Here is a 19,874-nt window from a genome sequence, read left to right as displayed (position 1 = left end):
ACTAACCTTTTTGAACTCTAAGGGCAATTTAGCATGGCCAACGTACCTAACCTGCACGTTTAGACTGTGGAAGGAAACCAGATCACCCGAGGAAACCTACGTAGACACGGGGAGACAGTAAAATCTCCACAGTCACCTGAGGCCGGAATTGAACCTGGAGCTGTGAAGCAGCAGTGCTAACCACTGTGCCGCCCAGCTGCCTATACACAACAAACAAAAACAGAAAATGCTGGAAAAACTCAGCAGGTCAGGCAGCATCTGTGGACAGAGAAACAGGGTTAACATTTCAAGTCAGCTAGCTCTGAAAAAGAATCACATCAGACTCGAAATGTTCATTCTATTTGTCCACGGATGTTACCAGACCTGCGGAATTTTTCAAACATTTTCTGTTTTCGTTTGTTGGGTTACCAACTCTGGTGGAATGTGTACTGGAGGTTTTATCACCTGGTCAACTGCACACACCCGGTAAGTCTCCTCTTCTGCTGAATATTTGTATATCGAAATTGAAACGCAGCTGGATACGCTTTTTCTCTGGGCTGCTTACAGCAGGAAAATTCTTGGGAGACTTTGCAGGGTGGCACCCCTTTGCAGGTTAGTTTCAAACTTGATAAAAAAAACACTTATAGGTTGGAATACATAATCATCAAGGGGGGAAATAGGAGTGTTTGGTCAGCTTTCTAGCTAGCATTGGACCAAGGCCCTCTCGTCACAAGCTGCCCCATTTCACTTCTGAAATATTGCTACTGTTCTGTATCACATGACAGATGGATGTGTGTTGCCCTGCGAATCGAATGGAGTATTTATCATAGGAATTTATATATTATAGGAACGATTTGCAAGATGCAGAACGCTCATGCTGAAAGCATTTTTGTTTCCAGCCCGGGTTGGGAAACAAGATTTGAAGTGAAAACGCAGACACACAAATGAAATGAGGAAAACTCACCGCTAAGGTTGGAAGCTGTTCTCCTGGGTGCTTTGTGCCGGTTTCTTCTTGGCTAGCAGTCAGCTGGAGTTGGTGAAAGAGCTTGGAATGAAAATGCATTTCCTCCAAGTTGCAGAAAACCACCAAACAAGTGGGACAAGCGAAGCGCCGCCTGCTCCAAGGGCGCCCAGCAGCCTCCTCCATTACTGAAGAACTTGCACAGCTCTCCCCCACTGAGTTACGCGGCGTCTCACAACAATCACTCCAGCGCCAAACCGATGCCACAAGGCAGGCATCCGGCAGCTCAAGTTGGAATCTTTTCCCGGTGTGAGCGCTCTCCTTGGAGTTGGCCCGGCTCTTTGTGGGGGGGTGAATGGAGGAGCGGGGCTGCGGGAATCGCCGCAAACTCCGGGCAAAACAGGAAACCAGAGGGGGGAGGGGGCTTTGGCTTTCCAGTCAGGATTCAGTGGCTGCTCTCTCCCTCTGCGACTTTCACATGAAATGCTCCCGCCTTCTGTTGCTTGGTGGGCGACAGGTGCAAAGAAGAGTAAACGTGAAGTTTTTGCCTCTGGTGGAGGTGCTGAGTGAGAAGTTCACATTTATACCAAGTATCGCTCCTACAATCTGGAGCTGTGTGAAAACCCGCTCCGGTTGCTATTGTGTGCCTCCCAATGCAAGTTCTGGGCTTCAGCAGTCACCCGGAGTGCCCCTCGCATCCTGGACTGTCTGAGAGTCAATCAGTGCTCAAACATTCTCTTATTATCATTTACTCCGCGTATTAAATAGGAAAATAACAACGAAATCGTGAATCGCAATCCAGGTAAATGTACTAAATCTGTAATTAATATCGATCATGCTTGACCCCAGTTTGAGAACTTAACAGGTTTTACTCCAAAATATATTAAGTGTGCCAGTCCTGCCGAGTTACATTCACACATGTTAGTGGCGTGAGGCAATTATTAATATGCTCGTAAAGCTGGCGACCACTTCATGTATGCAGGTCTTGAAATATTCCTGCATCTCTCATTGTCAACCTCCCAAGTTTCCTGACTTCCAGCTCTTCCTTCCATTCAAGGTCTCGCCTTTCCTTATTGATCATTCTTTTCCACTCATTTCTGAGTCCAGACACTTGCCCTCTGCTTCAGCATTTATTCCACGCTTCCACTCAGGGTGTTTTCCCTCAAAGACACCCCTCCAAAGGAGAAAAAGCTGATTCTCTGACCACGTCATTAGTTCTATTGGGGCCTCTAAAGCTGTCTCTGAGGGGTTGTAGAAGTTCTTCGAATTCATACACATGACCATTTGTGCCCATGACACAAAAGTGACTTCAATTTTTGTGATCCAATTTAATGATTTATATAATTAATGTTAATTGCTGTTTCTCAATTTTATAAAAATCATTTACCAGATGTGGAAATCGCTGGCGAGGCCAGCATTTGTTGCCCATCTCTAATTGTCTTTGAGAAGATGATGGTGCACTGACTTCTTGAACTGCTGCAGTCCCTGTGATGTAGGAGAGAGTTCCAGGATTTTGACCCAGCGACAGTGGAGGAATGGCAATATATTTTAGGATGGTGAGTGACTTGGAGGGAAATTCCCAGGTGGTGGGGTTCCCGTATACATTGCACTCTTGTCCTTCTAGATGGTTGTGGTTGTAGGTTTGAAGGTGCTGCTTAAGGAATCTTGATGAGTTCCTGCAGTGCATCTTGTAGATGGTACACATGGCTGCAACTGTGTCAATGGTGGAGGGAGGGAGTGTTTGTGCAAGGGGTGCCAATCAAGCGAGCTACGTTGTTTTGAACTTCTTGAGTGTTATTGGAGCTGCATTCATCCAGGCAAGTGGGGAGTATTCCACTCCTAACATGTGCCTTGTAGATAGTGGATGGGCTTTGGGAGTCAGGAGTTGAGTTACCTGCCACTGGATGATTAGCATCTGACCTGCTCTTGTAACCACAGTATTTCCATGGTTGGTGCTGTTCAGTTTCTGGTCAATGGTAAACCCCCCCCCCCCCCCCCCCCCCCGCAGGTATGTTGATATGGGGGACTCAGTGATGGTAATGCCATTGAATGTGAAGAAGCAAGAAGCAACGAATGGTTAAATTCTCTCTTGTTGGAAATGGTCAGTGCCTGACACTTGTATGGCATGAAGGTTGCTTGCTAGCCCAGGGCTGGATCTTGTCCAGGTCTTGCTGCGTTTAGACATGGATTGCTTCAGTACCTGAGGAGTCGAGAATGGTGTTGAACACCATTACCAGGACACTTTATTCCAGGAGGTGGTCACACCCTTTAGGTTTTGAGTCTTTTGATTTTGTTAGTGGTCAGGGACAGGAGGGTGTGACTATGTGAGGCAGTTAAAAGGATGGAGAAGGTATAAGCGGAGGGGTCTCGGTCCTTGCAATTGTCCAAAGGGTCAGGGTTCTTTCAGCTTGTAGGGAAGAAAGTTGGGGCTGCAGGGTATTTGTGCAAACTGACCATGGAACCGCGTTAGAAGAAGCCATTCGGGTGGGGGGGAACGCTTAATGTTTTGTCACGTGTTCAGGGTTGAGATGGGGCTCTTTGGGATTTGTCTGTTCTCCCAAAGTAAGCTGTGTGAGACAATAGTTCATCAAAACCATTATTCGTGATTTTTACAGCTACTGTATAAATATTGAGACCTCTGCACGAGATTAGAACTGCTGTTCCTTCCAGATCTGTGTTAGTCCATCATGTGGTGTTACATCATTTTAATTTTGTTACATGATCATTGCTTCAGCATCTTGTGCTTCAGATGTTAACCCTTTACAGTTAATAAGAATGTCATGGTAATAAGGGCCAACCCTTTACAGTTAATAGGAATGTCATGGTAAAAAGGGACATCATAATCAGAGGGATTGACATCGTTCTTTGCAGCCAACGGCAGTGCAGACGGCTGTGTTCGGGATATCTATTCGGGGCTGGAAAAAACCTGCAGGGTTAGGACGAAGATCCAGTGGTCTTGGTCCATTTTGGTACCAATGACATAGATCCAAAGAGGTTCTGCTTCAAGATTATGAGCAGCAGGACCACAAAGGTAATAATCTCTACCTGAACCATGAGCAAATTGATGTAGGATGAATAAGATTAGAGAGGTGACTGTGTGACTCAAAGACTAGTATGATAGAAATGGGTATCAATTCAAGAGCACTGCCACCAGTGCTGGAGAGGTGTGAGCTGTACTGTTGAGTCAGATCTCATCTGAGGACCAGTGTCCTGTTGAATGTAAAACTGGGGTGGTTGACAGGGCTTTACAATAACTAGTGGGAGCAATGGGTTGTGTGAGAGGAGATGGAGTAAATCAAAGGGTAACAGTGAGATGTTAGAGTAGGGTAGCGATTTAGGTCAAGATAACAAGGGAGTGACAGGAAGGGACAGATAATACAAACTTAATGCACAAATAGGTACGGTCAAAGATTACAAAAATGGTAAAAAGACAGTTAAAGGCTCTGTATGTGAATTGCGCAGAGCATTCAGGACAAAATTACTGGCACAGATAGAAGTAAATAGAAATGTCCTGATAGCTATCACCAAGACATTGGGCGTGATTCTCCGGGAACATCCCTAAGTGTGGTAGCAAGCAGGAATTGCCACGAGCTTCCCGGCACACAGCCTAGCAAGACCGGCAAAGCTATTCAACGTTAATTTGTCCACTTAACGAGGCCTCACGGGCTTCTCGCCGCAAATGAAGGTTCGCCAGCTGATTCGCCGGGACCGCACTCGCCAGCCCCCCACAAACAATGTCGAGCAGCACTTAAGCTGTACTTGCTCAGCCAACCCCAGACAGCTTGCGACAATGCTGCTGAGGAGACCAGCCACAAGATTCGAGGACACTGACCTGGGGAGGCTCCTAGATGCAGTGGAAGCCAGGAGGGATGCCCTGTTCCCCTGAGGGTCCTGGAAGGTTAGTCAAAGTGCAGCCAGTGCTGCCAGGGATAACGTGAAGGCAGCTGTGAGCTTGGGGAGTGTGACCAGGAGGACTGGCCTCCAGTGCCGAAAAAAGGTCTACGACCTACACCGGGCAGCATGAGTGAGTAGACATCAACCCACAACCCCCCTCCCCCCAAGTGAGCACCCAATCCCCAACTCCCCATGTGACCCCCACCTTCCCTGCACCCCCTCACCTTTCAATCCATTCCTTTCACACCCCACTTCCCACCACTATGAATTATGTGGATGGCTAACGATGCCCTCTCTATGTCTCCTCAGGTAAAGCTCTCCCATAATCTGCAGGAGAGGAGCGGGCCCTGGAGGTGACAGCGGTGGCCGAGGTCAGGGCGGTCACTTACGCGGAGGCTGGCGGACGCCTCAGAGGTGAGGATCCCCTGGGCCTCACCCGAAGGACCTGTCAAACGCGAGTTGTTATTGCCTTTATGATTGACCCATCCTTTCCACTGACCACATGTCCATTCTCCCGCAGGTCCTCCAGCCGATGGAACCGGCCTATCCCGGGTGGCACCTCTTCCTGCTTCACAGGAGACCACCTCGGAGGAGAGCTCTGAGGATGCCACCATTAGTCGTGCCACAGCTGCCATCCCCAACCTCCACCAGCGCAGATATGCACACCTCAGTGGGACGTTAGTGGATAGGCTTCTGTGGCACAATCTGGTGAGCACCGCGCTGTTGATTATGCACATCAGCTGGAGGCAGGAACCCCCAGGTGAGACAGCAGTCAGAGGGCTGCTGGATCCCCGGACTCTGCTGGGTTGCAGCCTGATGCTAAGCCTGTGGAACAGAGTTACCTGGAGCTGTTGGTGACGACAGTAAGTAGCCGGGACATTCGGAGCAGAATTTCTTTTTTTTTTTTTTAATTTTTTTATTGGAATTTTTTGCAGAAAATATAACAAAAAGTATAGCAAAAAGCAGTAATATGCAACTAACAGCCCCATAACACCCACAATTCCCCCCATACCGTAACATCACATGTATCACATTCCCCCACCCCCCCCCCCCCAAACAAGAGAACTTAACCATAAATTAAAATTAGATAAATCAAATTTAAATAAAATAAGCTAACATAATCAATGCCCCCCACCCCCCCCCCCCCCCCCCCCCCCCCCCGGGTTGCTGCTGCTACTGTCCCAGTACCCTATCGTTGAGCCAGAAAGTCGAGGAAAGGTTGCCACCGTTTAAAGAACCCTTGCACCGATCCTCTCAGGGCGAATTTAACCTTCTCAAGCTTAATAAAGCCCGCCATGTCATTGATCCAGGTCTCCACGCTTGGGGGCCTCGCGTCCTTCCACTGTAGCAAAATCCTTCGCCGGGCTACTAGGGACGCAAAGGCCAGCACACCGGCCTCTTTCGCCTCCTGCACTCCCGGCTCTACCCCAACCCCAAAGATCGCGAGTCCCCATCCTGGCTTGACCCTGGATCCCACCACCCTTGACACCGTCCTCGCCACCCCCTTCCAGAACTCCTCCAATGCCGGGCATGCCCAGAACATATGGGCATGGTTCGCTGGACTCCCCGAGCACCTGGCACACCTATCTTCACCCCCAAAGAACCTATTCATCCTCGTCCCAGTCATGTGGGCCCTATGCAGCACCTTGAATTGGATGAGGCTAAGCCGCGCACACGAGGAGGAAGAATTTACCCTCTCCAGGGCATCAGCCCATGTCCCGTCTTCGATCTGTTCCCCCAGTTCCCCCTCCCACTTCGTTTTCAGCTCCTCTACTGACGCCTCTTCCTTCTCCTGCATAAGCTTGTAGATATCGGATATCTTCCCCTCCCCGACCCAGACCCCCGAGAGCACCCTGTCACTCACCCCCTTCGCGGGGAGCGCAGGGAATCCCTCCACCTGCCGTCTAGCAAATGCCTTTACCTGCAGATATCTAAACATGTTTCCCGGCGGGAGCCCAAATTTCTCTTCCAACTCCCCCAGGCTCGCAAACCTTCCGTCGATAAACAGGTCCTTCAGCTGTCTAATGCCCGCTCTATACCATCCCTGAAATCCCCCATCCATGTTCCCCGGGACGAACCTATGGTTCCCCCTTAACGGAGCCTCCATCGAGCCCCCCACTTCTCCCCTATGTCGCCTCCACTGCCCCCAAATCTTGAGGGTAGCCGCCACCACCGGACTCGTGGTATACCTCGTGGGAGGGAGCGGCCACGGCGCCGTTACCAGGGCCCCCAGGCTTGTATCCCCACAGGACGCTCTCTCCATCCGTTTCCATGCTGCCCCCTCCCCCTCCATCACCCACTTACGCACCATCGACACGTTGGCCGCCCAGTAATACCCCGAGAGGTTGGGCAACGCCAGCCCCCCCCCATCCCTACTCCGCTCCAAGAAGACCCTCTTCACCCTCGGTGTGCCATGCGCCCAAACAAATCCCATGATGCTGCTGGTCACCCTTTTAAAAAAGGCCCTAGGGATAAAGATGGGCAAGCACTGGAAGAGGAACAAGAACCTCGGGAGAACCGTCATTTTGACGGATTGCACTCTGCCCGCCAGCGATAGCGGCACCATGTCCCACCTTTTAAATTCCTCCTCCATCTGTTCCACTAGTCTGGTGAAGTTAAGCTTATGAAGAGCCCCCCAACTCCTGGCCACCTGCACCCCCAGGTACCTGAAACTCTTCACTGCCCTCCTGAAGGGGAGCCTCCCAATTCCCTCCTCCTGATCTCCCGGGTGCACTACAAATACCTCGCTCTTTCCTAAGTTCAGCTTATAGCCCGAGAAGCCCCCAAATTCCGCTAACAGTTCCATCACCCCCGGCATTCCCCCCTCTGGGTCCGCCACATATAACAGCAGGTCGTCTGCATACAGCGATACCCGGTGCTCCTCCCCCCCCCGCACCAGACCCCTCCACTTCCCTGACTCCCTCAACGCCATGGCCAGCGGTTCACTCGCCAGTGCAAAGAGCAGGGGCGGAGCAGAATTTCAACGTCACTCCAGCAGATCCACGGCCGCTTGGAGTCCCAGAGGCTACGGGCAAAGGAGATGTAATCGGCAATGCGTGGCACCGAGGCCAACACTACTCGGGTGGCGACCGCAGTGGAGAGCCTGGTGCACGACGTCGGCACCATGAGTGAAGGTGTTCAAGGCATTGCGCAGTCGGTGACGGCCATGGCTGAGGGTCTCGACAGAATGTCCGCCTTGCTGGGGATGTCATCCAGTGCCAGGCTGACCTTGATGAGGTGCTGTCTGGACTTGTCCTGCTCTCAGATGGGCATGGCTGAGGCACCTCAGAGCATTTCCCAGTCACTAAGGAGCATCGCCAAGGGAGTCGACACAATGGCACAGATCATCGGGAACCACCAGGGCTGGCAGAGACAGATGATGCAGGGGCAGATCCCGATTCTGCCTACGGGAGCGGGCCTGTTGCATCACAAACCCGCGCCTAGTGCTGTTCTCGTATTTGGCCCGCAATTCAGCGGCCTTGTTTTGCTTGACCAATCGCGAAACGAAGCTGGAAAATTGCGCCCATGGGTCAGGATTCCCATTTGGAAGACTAAGGGTGGAATTCAAGGAAAGATTTCAAAGTAAATTTGTGGCAGGTTTTTCAAGGAGTTTCCCATCCGCTCTGCCGGCGAATTCCCCGCCGCTATTAAATTACACTTAGTCACTTTTTTAAGCCCTGGGGATGACCTAGAGAATTGGACCATGTCGGGTAAAGTCCCGACTGCACCAGTGGCAATGTCTGTACTAATTCTAGAACCACCAGGGTATCATAATTTATATCCAGTCACTGCTTCCCAGATTCAAATCATGCCAGCCTCTCCAGTCCCTTCGGTTGATAGTTTGGGTCCTATTTCTGCACCTTCACCGTCTGTTAGAGAAGGGGAGCTCTGTTCCACAAGCCCAGTTAGCTCTAGGACCCGATCTCGGACAATGGGAGAGGGGCCTGATCCTATCCAGAAACAATTACGCATACCACCTAGATCCCTTCAGGCCGATATGATAGGACAGAAAAGTATGAGAACAAAGGGTGAGGACGGGAATGGTTCTGAGGAGCCGGAGCTCCCCCTATCGGAAGGGAAGGACGTTGAAGTCTTTGAAGAACCAGAGGAATCTGCTAAAGCGCCCCCTAGTGAGACTCTGAGACAGTTGCTGATTAGGAAAATACCCAACCCTGATGCTGCTACAGCAGCAGCCCAGCCCACGATAGACGTTTATTTCCCATGGAGACCCAGTGAGATGATGGCTATTCTGGCTGCAATCCCAGACAGGAAGAAATCTCCTGCTGCTTTCGTGGACTATCTGAGAACTATCATCTCAGTTTACCAAGCTGACTCTCGGGACCTCTGGGCCCTAGTCCAGCAGGTTTTAACCCCAGCAGAATACCGCAGTCACCTCAACACTTGAATTATGCTAGCCACGTCGCACTTCAGCAAGCCCATGCCTTGGACAATGATAGACGGTCACAAATCCTGAATGGGTAGAATGCCACATTTCAAAAGCCCATAAACATCTCTGCTACCTTAGACCTCAAACCTAAAAAGACCGAGGAGCCAGAGAAATTTCTGGAACGCTTTAATAAAATCTACCGTGGGCAGTCAGGCGACTTGCTGTACCAAAATGGTCAGAATTCCCCTCAATATTGTGCTATGTTAATGCATTGCCTACCACCTTCCGTGGCTACTGCCGTGAAATGTAATAACATGAATTGGACAGAGAACGACCCTTCTCAGATGGCCCGGGCAGTCAGATTTTATTGGAAGGAGGGTGTAGGCCAGGAAGGAGGCTCAGTTACAAAGATTAAGACTGAGTATGTAATGAAAAAGGATGATCTGAGACCCCAACCAGCGGCAGATACAGTGGCTTACCAGCTGGAACCCCAATATTGTGACCTTGGGTGGGTGGATCAACACGGGGGAGGATATCAAACCCACCCGAATGGATCCGCAGCCCCTCTTTATGGCCCACCGTATGCAATAACAGCTTTCAACTGCCGCCCCCTCTGAGGGGCCATTAGTCTACTGGGAAAAGAGGACGGGGCAGATATAGAGGGAACAATGCATGTTTTAATTGTGGTCGTACAGATCACTGGCATCAGGAATGCCCCTTTAAAAGATGGGCAGCAGAAGGAGACTACCCGAACCAAAGGAGGGGGTACCCACCGAGTGGAGGACAGACGAGGTACACCGACTTCTACCAGGCAAACCCTTTCCCAACACAAGATTGACTAGCTAATTTAGTCATACGGACTCTCCAATCGGACAGGGAACCTATTATCTCTCTGCAGATAGGAGATCAACATCACCCATTTGTAATCGACACTGGAGCAGCCATGTCTTCAGTGCAATCAGAACTTCAACTACCACTATCCGACCACACCCAGCATTTGCCAGGGTTCCAAGGCCAGGTGTGTGAGTATCCTATTTCTGATCCTGTGGTAGTCACTTATGAGAATAAGTCTACAGATCATCAGTTTGTGGTGACTACTGGATTGGACTGTAACTTGTTGGCCCGAGATTTACTGTGTATCTTCCAGCTACAGTTAGAGTGCGGAGACGAAGGGGTAACAGTTCAAGCATGGAGGATGAGACAACAGCGCTATATTTCTATCACACCCCAGTGGTGGACGTTAAACATTGAACATTCACTGCACCACGTTACCCTGGCCTATGACAGAACCGGACAGAACATGGGGCGCGATTCTCCCAAACAGGGAGAAATCGTAAGGCTGGCGTCAAAAACGGGCGGGTTTGACGCCAGCCTCCCCCTCCCCGACCGGGAACCGATTCTGGTCCCCGGTCGGGGCTAGCATGCCACGGCCGTGAACTCCGGCATCGCGGGCTTAACGAATTTCGTTAAGCCTGCTTGCCAGAGTTTGCGACGGCTGACGCGTCACATGACGTCAGCCGCGCATGCGCGGATTGGAAGACTCCAACCCGCGCATGCGCGGATGACGTCATCGCGCATTTGCGCGAAACCCGCGCATGCGCGGGCCGGGATGCCCCTCAGCCGCCCCGCGAATTGATACAGCGGGCCGGCGGAAGGACAAAGAGTGTGCGGGAATCGGACCCGCTGCCCACGATCGGTGCCCACCGATCGCGGGCCCATGGCACCCTTGGCACGGCCGTGGTACTGCCGTGCCAATCGGTGCCATGGTTGCCAAGATCCGAACTTTACGGCCGTTTTTACGAACGGCCAGACCAGGTGTGTTTGCCGTTCGTAAAAACGGCCGTAAAGGGCTTGGACTTCGGCCCATCGGCCAGCTGAGAATCGCTGCTCGCCGGAAAAAAACGGCGGCAGCGATTAGAGTGGGGGGGGGGGGGGGGGGAGAATAGCGGGTGGGCGTCAGACTAGCGTGGCCGTAAAATTTACGACCCCCGCTATTCTCCGCACCGTCGTGAGTGCGGAGAATTGCGCCCATGGAGTTGGAGGACAAATACCGGCCATTAATTGGGACCGAATGGCCAGTCAAGATTACAGCCACAGTCACGGGAAAATAAGGTACAGCCGATTTTGTTACAATACCACCATATTTATGGCTACAGTCAGCTTCTGTAGGCCCTCATATTACACGGCAAGTCCACGACCAATACCATGCCAAGGATCTGGGGCCTATGGTAAGGAGGGCAGTGGATCATTCAAATCCAACAGAGTACGCACTTCAAGTCTTGCCAGACAGCACTTCCATAAAATATTTTGAGGTCCCTGAAACGATTAACACTCAACTTCAACATCACCTGGGATGTGACGTTTTGGAATATGTCAACCCACAGGTCTGGGCAGAATACCCATCACAAGTGGGACAGGCAAATGTTACACCCATTAAGGTAATGATTAAGGACCATGTAACGCTGCCTTCCATTTGGCAATACCCCCTGAAACCCCAAGCTGCCACGTCTATAGACAAATTAATCCGAGAACTGTTGCAACAGGGTATTCTGGTCCCTTGCCAATCAGAATGTAACACCCCCATACTTGCGGTGCCCAAACCAGGCAAACCAGACCAGTACCGGTTAGTGCAGGATTTACGTTCTATCAATGCCATCATGCAGCCGTTACATGCTCTCGTCCCTAATCCTGCCCACATACTGGCTCAAATTCTAGCTCGAGCCCGGGTCTTCGCCATAGTTGACCTCCAGCACGCTTTCTTTGCCCTTCCACTCTCATCTGAAAGCCAATATTTGTTTGCCTTCACTTATACTGGACAGCAGTATACCTGGACCAGACTGCCTCAGGGGTTCATCAACTCACCTACGCTCTTCTCCAGATGTCTGCAGACCCAACTCCAGGCCTTGACATTGGAGCATGGTTCCACTCTAGTTCAGTATGTTGATGACCTATTGGTTGCAAGTCCCGACAAGCCCAGTAACAGGGATGATGTGATCCAGTTATTAAACCACCTAGCCTCGTTGGGTTACGTTGTTTCACAATCAAAGGTCCTGGTGGCTCAGACAAAGGTCAAGTTCTTAGGGGTGTTACTTACAGCCACAGACAGAAGTCTCGAACCCAGTAGGATTGAACCCATATGCCAATTCCCTGCCCCTACCACAGCCAAGGAGGTCTGTCATTGGCTGGATATGGTGAATAATTGTAGGCAGTGGATACCAAACATCGCTGTCTATCCAAAGCTGCTGATGCCTTACACTAGCGAAGGGGGGAATTTTACTCTCACCACCGAGGCACTCGAGGCCTTCCGTTGCCTGAAGCAGGCCTTATTACAAGCACCGGCACTCGGCAGGCCCCTGTACGACCGACCGTTCCAGATATACTGTACTGTTCTGGAAGGGTGTTCCAACAGCGGTACTCACCCAGCAACATGGGGATAAGCACCGGCCAGTGGCATATTACTCTTCCAAACTTGATCTAGTGGCGTTGGGCTACCCTGTTTGCACCCAGATCCTGGCAGCGATATACAATAGTCTGCAGGCTGCTGCCAATCTAACTCTCCAACAGGACATTACGGTGTATAGCTCCCACTCGGTCATCGCACTGTTGGGACAACTGCAGACGCAGCATCTTACCGCAGCTCGTCAGAATAGGTATGAAATATACCATTTAAACAATCCACGTCTGACATTTAAATATTGTACCACTATCAATCCAGCCTGTTTTCTTCGCGGTCCCCCTGACCATGGAGACGCGCCTGGGAACGACTGTCTAGCCTTGATTCGGGAAGCTACTTCGATAAGGGAAGATCTGAGCGATATTCCGTTAGATCAACCTGACATGATTATGTATGTTGATGGCAGTGCATTAATAAGCCCCACTGGCCAGAGACTGTCCGGTTACGCAATCGTGGATCAGGGTGGCCTGACCCTAGAAGCAGCCGCTTTTCAGGCCCCTTATTCAGCCCAACAAGCCAAACTTTTTCCCCTTGCATACATACCCGTGCATGTATACTTGGGGCAGATCGCCGGGTAAATATTTACACTGACTCACGGTACGCCTTCGGGGTGGTTCATGACTTTGGACAGCTCTGGAAGCATAGGGGATTCCTTAACTCGGCAGGCATGGAGATATCCCACCGGGGTTTAGTTAATGACCTACTGCAGGCCCTCCTTATGCCCGCGCAGATTTCCGTCATTAAATGCGTGGCCCATACAAACGGTAAGACCCCAGTTGACGTTGGTAATGAACGAGCAGATTGTGCAGCGCGGACAGCTGCGCAAACTCAGCAAATGATGGTGCCTAAAATGTTAAGTCAGACTAAACGTTCTGCAATAAATAGGTCTGCATCTGACAAGCCAATGTCAATCATCCAAGACGTCATAAGGTTACAGGAGGACGCGCCTGAGAGTGATAAACAAATGTGGAAACGGTTAGGTTGTACATATGATTCTGTTTCTTCTTTATGGACCACGCCAGCACATCAGACTTGTATGTCTGATGTACTAACTTTATGGGTCATCGAATGTGTACACCTTGCAACTCATTGTGGGTCTCGGGGGACTAGTGATTTGTTACTGGACACTTGGTGGCACCCTAAAATGAAGGGGCTAGCCCAGAGTATCAGTAATCGGTGTTTGATTTGTCAGCAATATAACACCGGCAAAGGTATCCCTTGTGGGCAAACCCCGTTGCCCAGTGGTCTCTTTGAGACGCTCCAGATGGATTACATTGAGTTGGAAAGGTGTCAATGTTATAAATATGTTTTGGTCATTGTGGATGTGTTCAGCAGATGGGTTGAGGCGTGATGAGACCATCAATTCACGCGACACGTGGTTAGAAGTGAACAGTGGTTTTAATCGTCTTACAACAGAGCCTGCCTGTGACGAGATGAACTCTAGATGAACTGGCAGGCAGACTCTGACTGCCAAGCTTGAAACAACCAGTGGGGAGGGGAGGAGTCATGGGCGGAGCCAAGGGTCGAGCCCAGTACAAATTTCCGTACATTCCCAGTACACCTCCCCCTAGGGGTAGAGCCGCACAACTGCACGTGTGCCGAGCTTACAGAGGCATGGTACAACATGTGTGATAACAGTGTTAATTATGCTATTATGATTCACCACATTCACCCCCTGTAAAAAAAATCAAGTCCGTCGGGGGTGATGGTTTATAGATTGAGCCTGTCCGGTGATCAAGTTGTCCATTGTGATCAGCGGAGCACCGGGGTTGCAGTCTCTTCTGGTGGCTGGATGATCACGGCCGGTTGGGGTACGATGGCGGACTCCGGGGGTGATTCTGTCCGGGCTTCGTACCCGTCTGGTTCGACTAGGGAGTGGGGGCGCTGGGAGCTTGCGGGTGCGGGCGCATGGAACATGTGTAGCAAATTGGTAGGAGCGGGGGCGTGGGGCGCTGCGAGTTGGGTGGGATGTAGCGTGAGGGGTACCTCGTCGGTCGTAGTGGTGGGGTTTGATCCTGCAGGCGCTAGGTCCCGGAGGGATACGGTGTCCTGACGGCTGTCAGGGAACTCTATGAAGGCATATTGGGGGTTCGCGTGCAGTAGGAGCACATTTTCCACAAGCAGGTCAGTTTTGTGTGCCCTGACGTGCTTCCTGAGGAGCACTGGGCCCAGTGTCCTCAACCATGCCGGGAGCGAAACCCCCGTGGTAGTACCCCTGGAAAAGATAAAGAGCCGCTCGTGAGAGGTCTGATTGGTGGCGGTACACAAGAGGGACCTAATAGCGTGGAGCGCGTCTGGGAGGACTTCTTGCAAATGGGAGATCAGGAGATTCCTGGACTGGGGGGTCAGTAGGACGGTCTTCCAGACCGACGCATTCTCCCTCTCCACCTGCCCGTTCCCCCTGGGGTTATAGCTGGTAGTCCTGCTCGAGGCGATGCCCTTGTCGAGCAGGTACTGACGCAGCTCGTCGCTCATGAAGGACGAACCCCGGTCGCTGTGTACATAGCTGGGGAAACCAAACAGGGTGAAGATACTATGCAGGGCCCTGATGACTGTGTGGGAGGTCATGTCGGGGCACGGGATAGCAAAAGGGAATCGGGAGAACTCGTCAATGACATTTAGGAAGTACACATTCCGGTTAGTCGAGGGGAGTGGCCCTTTGAAATCGATAGCGAGGCGTTAAGGGCCTAGAAGCCTTGATCAGGTGGGCCTGTCTGGTCTGTAGAAGTGCGGTTTGCACTCCGCGCAGATCTGGCAGTCCCTGGTGACCGCTTTTACCTCCTTGGTGGAAAAAGGCAGATTTTGGGCTTTAATGTAGTGGGCGAGCCGGGTGACCCCCGGGTAGCAGAGATCATTGTGGATGGCTTTTAAGCGGTCGCTCTGCATGCTGGCGTACGTGCCACGGGACAGGGCATCTGGGGGCTCGTTGAGCTTCCCCGGTCGATACATAATATCGTATTTGTATGTGGAGAGCTCGATCCTCAACCTCAGAATTTTATCATTTTTAATTTTGCCCCATTGCGAGTTGTCAAACATGAAGGCAACCGATCTTTGGTCGGTGATGAAGGTGAACCTTCTACCTGCAAGGTAGTGCCTCCACAATGGCTTGTGCTTCCTTTTCGACTGAGGAGTGTCGAAGTTCTGAAGCGGAGAGGGTTCGGGAGAAAAATGCGACTGGTCTCCCTGCCTGATATAATGTGGCTGCAAGAGCTGCTTCTGAGGCATCGCTTTCAACCTGGAAAGGGACGGATTCATCCACCGCCCGCATGGCCGCTTTGGCGATGTCCTCCTTGATGCAGTTGAAGGCCTGACGGGCCTCAGCTGACGGGAAAAAGTGTGGCCTTAAAGAGTGGGCGGGCTTTGTCCGCATATTGAGGGACCCACTGGGCATAATATGAAAAGAATCCCAGGCACCGCTTGAGGGCCCTGGGACAATGAGGGAGAGGGAGTTCTAAGAGGGTGCGCATCCGGTCCAGGTCGGGGCCCAGGACTCTGTTTTCCACGAGGATGGCTAGTCTGGTTGTGCGGAAAACGCATTTCTCCTTGTACGTGCGATTAAGCTTCTGGACCGTCTGGAGAAATCAATCGAAGTTGGCATCGTGGGCCTGCTGGTCATAGCCGCAGATGGTGACGTTATCCAAGTACGGAAACGTGGCCCGCAGCCCGTATTGGTCCACCATTCGGTCCATTGCTCGTTGGAACACCGAGACCCCATTTGTGACGCCAAAGGGAACCTGGAGGAAGTGGAAGAGGCGGCCGTCGGCCTCAAACGGCGTGAAGTGGCGGTCCTCCGGGCGGATTGGGAGCTGGTGGTATGCAGACTTCAGATCCACCGTGGAGAAAATCCGATACTGGGCTATCTGATTCACCATGTCTGCAATCCTGGGGAGGGGGTACGCGTCGAGGAGCGTAAACCGATTAATAGTCTGACTATAGTCTACGGCCATGCGGAATTTTTCCCTAATCTTGACGACCACCACCTGAGCTCTCCAGGGACTGTTACTGGCCTCTATGATCCTCTCATGTAGGAGCCTCCGGACCTCGGTTCGAATGAACACCCTGTCCTGTAGGCTGTACCGCCTGCTGCGAGTGGCTACGGGTTTACAGTCCGTAGTGAAATTGGCAAAGAGAGGAGGGGGATCACTCAGCAGTGTGAGCAGCCCGGAGCCTGTAAGTAGTACCAAAGGAGCGAGTTTAAAAGACAGACTCCAGCAATGGCAGCCTCCCAATCCCGAGTCCACGGACCAAGCAACAAGTAGCTCCCCGCTACTGTCCCGAGCAGCCATCCCCCCTGTGTTTCAGGGTTTTTTTAACCTCCCGCTCCCCCTCCACAGCCATGGTACCCAGTCCACGTTCATAAATACTTGTCGTAATTCGCACCTGTGTGACGTCCGTATGAGAGGGTGGAGCATCATGGAAATGCGGACCATACTGGGTCCAACCCGGTAAGTACATGTAAATGCATGCAAATTCCAGCTTTGCAGGCCCCCGCCAACACGGGGTGCAAACCTAGTTTTGCCGTCAGGGAAGGACCAGAGTATGGCTCCCGAATCAGCGCCGGGCTAGAAACTCATTTTTTGTCGGGACACCTGATTCTACGCCCGATTGCGATTCATGTTTCCGGCATCACGAGCTGGAGAATTCAGCCCATGGACTGAGACTTTCTGCTCCCATTCTCATCGTGCGGGTTGGGCAACGGGAGCGGAAAATATTGCGAGAACTGCAAAGTCCCCTCCCCGTCAGTGACGAGAAACATTCCTGACATTGAATGTCGGCAACCATATAATAATTTACGATATCATTATCAGTCCCCTAGCCTGCAATCATCAGCCCATCAATCTACAACAGCATGACAGTAGAACAGCATGAATCACAACTGGTCTCCAAAGGCGTAGATCAGACAGACCACTCAGGGGTGCTCAGGTGAGTGCAGCGCCCAGGTGGGAGAGGCTCGCAGTGTCAGGATAATTGCCCGGGGGGAGGGGGGGGGGGTGTCCAGGGTTTACTTGCTCTGCGCTGGGTCGGCCTTTAATAATGATGCCTCAGTCCTCACTTTTCTAACCTGTTGACGGGGCAGACAAATCAGAGGCCACCCTGCCAGCGATAGATTGTGGTATCCGTGACTTCAAGTTTTCTTTCCAAATGCTGCATTATAAGGTTTTCCCGACCAACTTCCGCCTTTCCCAATATCGGGGGAAATCCCAGCAATCATTTCAGGATGACCAAAGCTGGGGCGGGAACCTGAATATCGAAGGCTTTTGACCTTTTGAAAACATTGGAAGCTAGGAAAAGGTGGTGGCGTCGCTCTGCTAATTAAGAATATCTTGAGTATAGTAATGAGAGATTACCTTAGCTTGAAAGAGCGAGATGCAGAATCAGTTAGGGTAGAGATAAGAAATAAGGGGCGGCACGGTGGTGCAGTGGTTAGCACTGCTGTCTCACGGTGCTGAGGACCCGGCTTTGATCCTGGGTCACTATCCGTGTGGAGTTTTCACATTCTTTCCATGTGTGCGTGGGTCTCACCCCCACAGGCCAAAGATGTGCAGGCTAGGTGGATTGGCCACGCTAAATTGTCCTTAATTGAACAAAAAAAAATGGGTACTATAAATTTATATTTAAAAAAAGAGATAAGAAATAAGGAAGGTGTGAGGTTACTTATGGGAACAGCTTACAGGCTGAACAACTTAACAGTGGTTACACTGCAGGACAGAGTACACAATAAATAAATGGACATGTAGAAATGACTGCAATAATGACTTTAATCTACAGGTAGATTGGATAAATCAGATTGGCAAAGGTAGCCTGGAAAATGACTTCATAAAGTGTATGCAGGACAATTTCTGAGAGCAGTACATTCTTTTTTGTTTAACATTAAAAAAATGTTTAAATTTAAATCGCCGACCGTAAACATAATAGTGGAACTGTTTAGCACCATAGATGACGGCCAGTCCAACCTTTTTGATTTGGGGGTAATTTCACTCAGCTTCTGAGAGGATCCTTTCGGCAAAGGCCGTTCTGATCTGTCCTCCATCTTATGGGATAAAATGGCTCCAATTCTGAATGGGGAGACATCGCTAATGAGAGCAATTGGTTTCCCCGGGTCGAAATGAACTGAAAGGTACGAAGATTGCAGAGCTAATTTTACCAAGCAGAAAGTTTCCTTTTGCTGCTCCGTCCATTGCCTTAGTAACTGATGTAATGGTGCCAATATCTTGGTCAGGTTTCGTAGGCACCTGCCAGAATAGCTCACCATTCCCAGGAAACATTTCAGCTCGGCTACATTCGTGGGTGCTGGGTCCTCTCATGTGGCTTTTACATTTTCTTCGACGGAGTGTAGACTTGTGGTGTCCACTCGGAAACCCAAGTACACGACTTCGTGGCCTTGAAGGTACATTTCTTTTTTTAAAAATAAATTTAGAGCACCCAATTATTTTTTTTTTCCAATTAAGTGGCCAGTTCACCTCCCCTGCACATCTTTTGGTTGTGGGCTGAGACCTACGCAGACGCAGGGAGAATGTGCAACCTCCACACGGACAGTGACCAGGGGCTGGGATCAAACCTGGGTGCTCAGCACCATGAGGCAGCAGTGCTAACTACTGTGTCGCCCTTGAAGGTACATTTCTCACATTTGAGGCAGATGGCCACATCTCTGAGCCTTTTTAATATGTCCTCCAAACTTGACATGTGCTCTTCATGTGTGACTCCAGTGGCTAACACATCATCTCGGTAGACCATCACTTTTGGGATACACTGGGGGAGGTTTTCCACGGTACGCTGGAAAATAGCGCAGGTCAAGAAAATGTCAAAAGGAAGCCTTGTGTACTGAAATATGCCCGTGTACTGATCATGGTGAATCTTTGAGATTCTTTGTCTAGTTCCAACTGCAAGTATGCATGGTTTATATATTGCTTGGAGTGGGTGAAGCTTCACACCAGGTTGGCGTAGAGGTCCTCGATTCAGGGATTTGGTGCTTCCAAACATCTCCCTTCACAGTTCAGTGATTTTGAAGTGGCCAGCTACAAATTGAAAGCACTTAACTCTGTTTGAAGCGATGTGGGAGCTGTCAAGCTGGATGTTTATAAACATTGCAGTTTAGATCACTTCAAGTTACTCCACCGTGAAGGAAGATGAATGGAACAATGCTGACAGCAGGTGAGTGTGGAAGCTGTCAATCACAGTCTAGGAAAATCAATATCAAA

General features: G+C 50.8%; 1 protein-coding gene across 2 annotated transcripts in view; it reads right to left on the bottom strand.

Annotated features, from left to right (window-relative positions):
- Nucleotides 1-1,388, bottom strand: part of LOC119966295 (tensin-3-like) — a 533,488-nt gene extending 532,100 nt beyond the window's left edge. For both annotated transcript variants that reach the window (XM_038797763.1, XM_038797764.1), the window contains exon 1: nt 944-1,388. In XM_038797763.1, the coding sequence (XP_038653691.1) occupies nt 944-1,126 (183 nt within the window). In that variant the 5' untranslated portion in view covers nt 1,127-1,388. The remainder of the gene's footprint in view (nt 1-943) is intronic.
- Between the last annotated feature and the right edge of the window lie 18,486 nt (nt 1,389-19,874).

This window comes from Scyliorhinus canicula, chromosome 5, assembly GCF_902713615.1.
Source record: "Scyliorhinus canicula chromosome 5, sScyCan1.1, whole genome shotgun sequence".
Taxonomy (NCBI): Eukaryota; Metazoa; Chordata; class Chondrichthyes; order Carcharhiniformes; family Scyliorhinidae; genus Scyliorhinus; species Scyliorhinus canicula.
The sequence above is the reverse complement of the archived record's forward strand: the minus strand, read 5'-3'. Positions and strand labels throughout refer to the sequence as shown.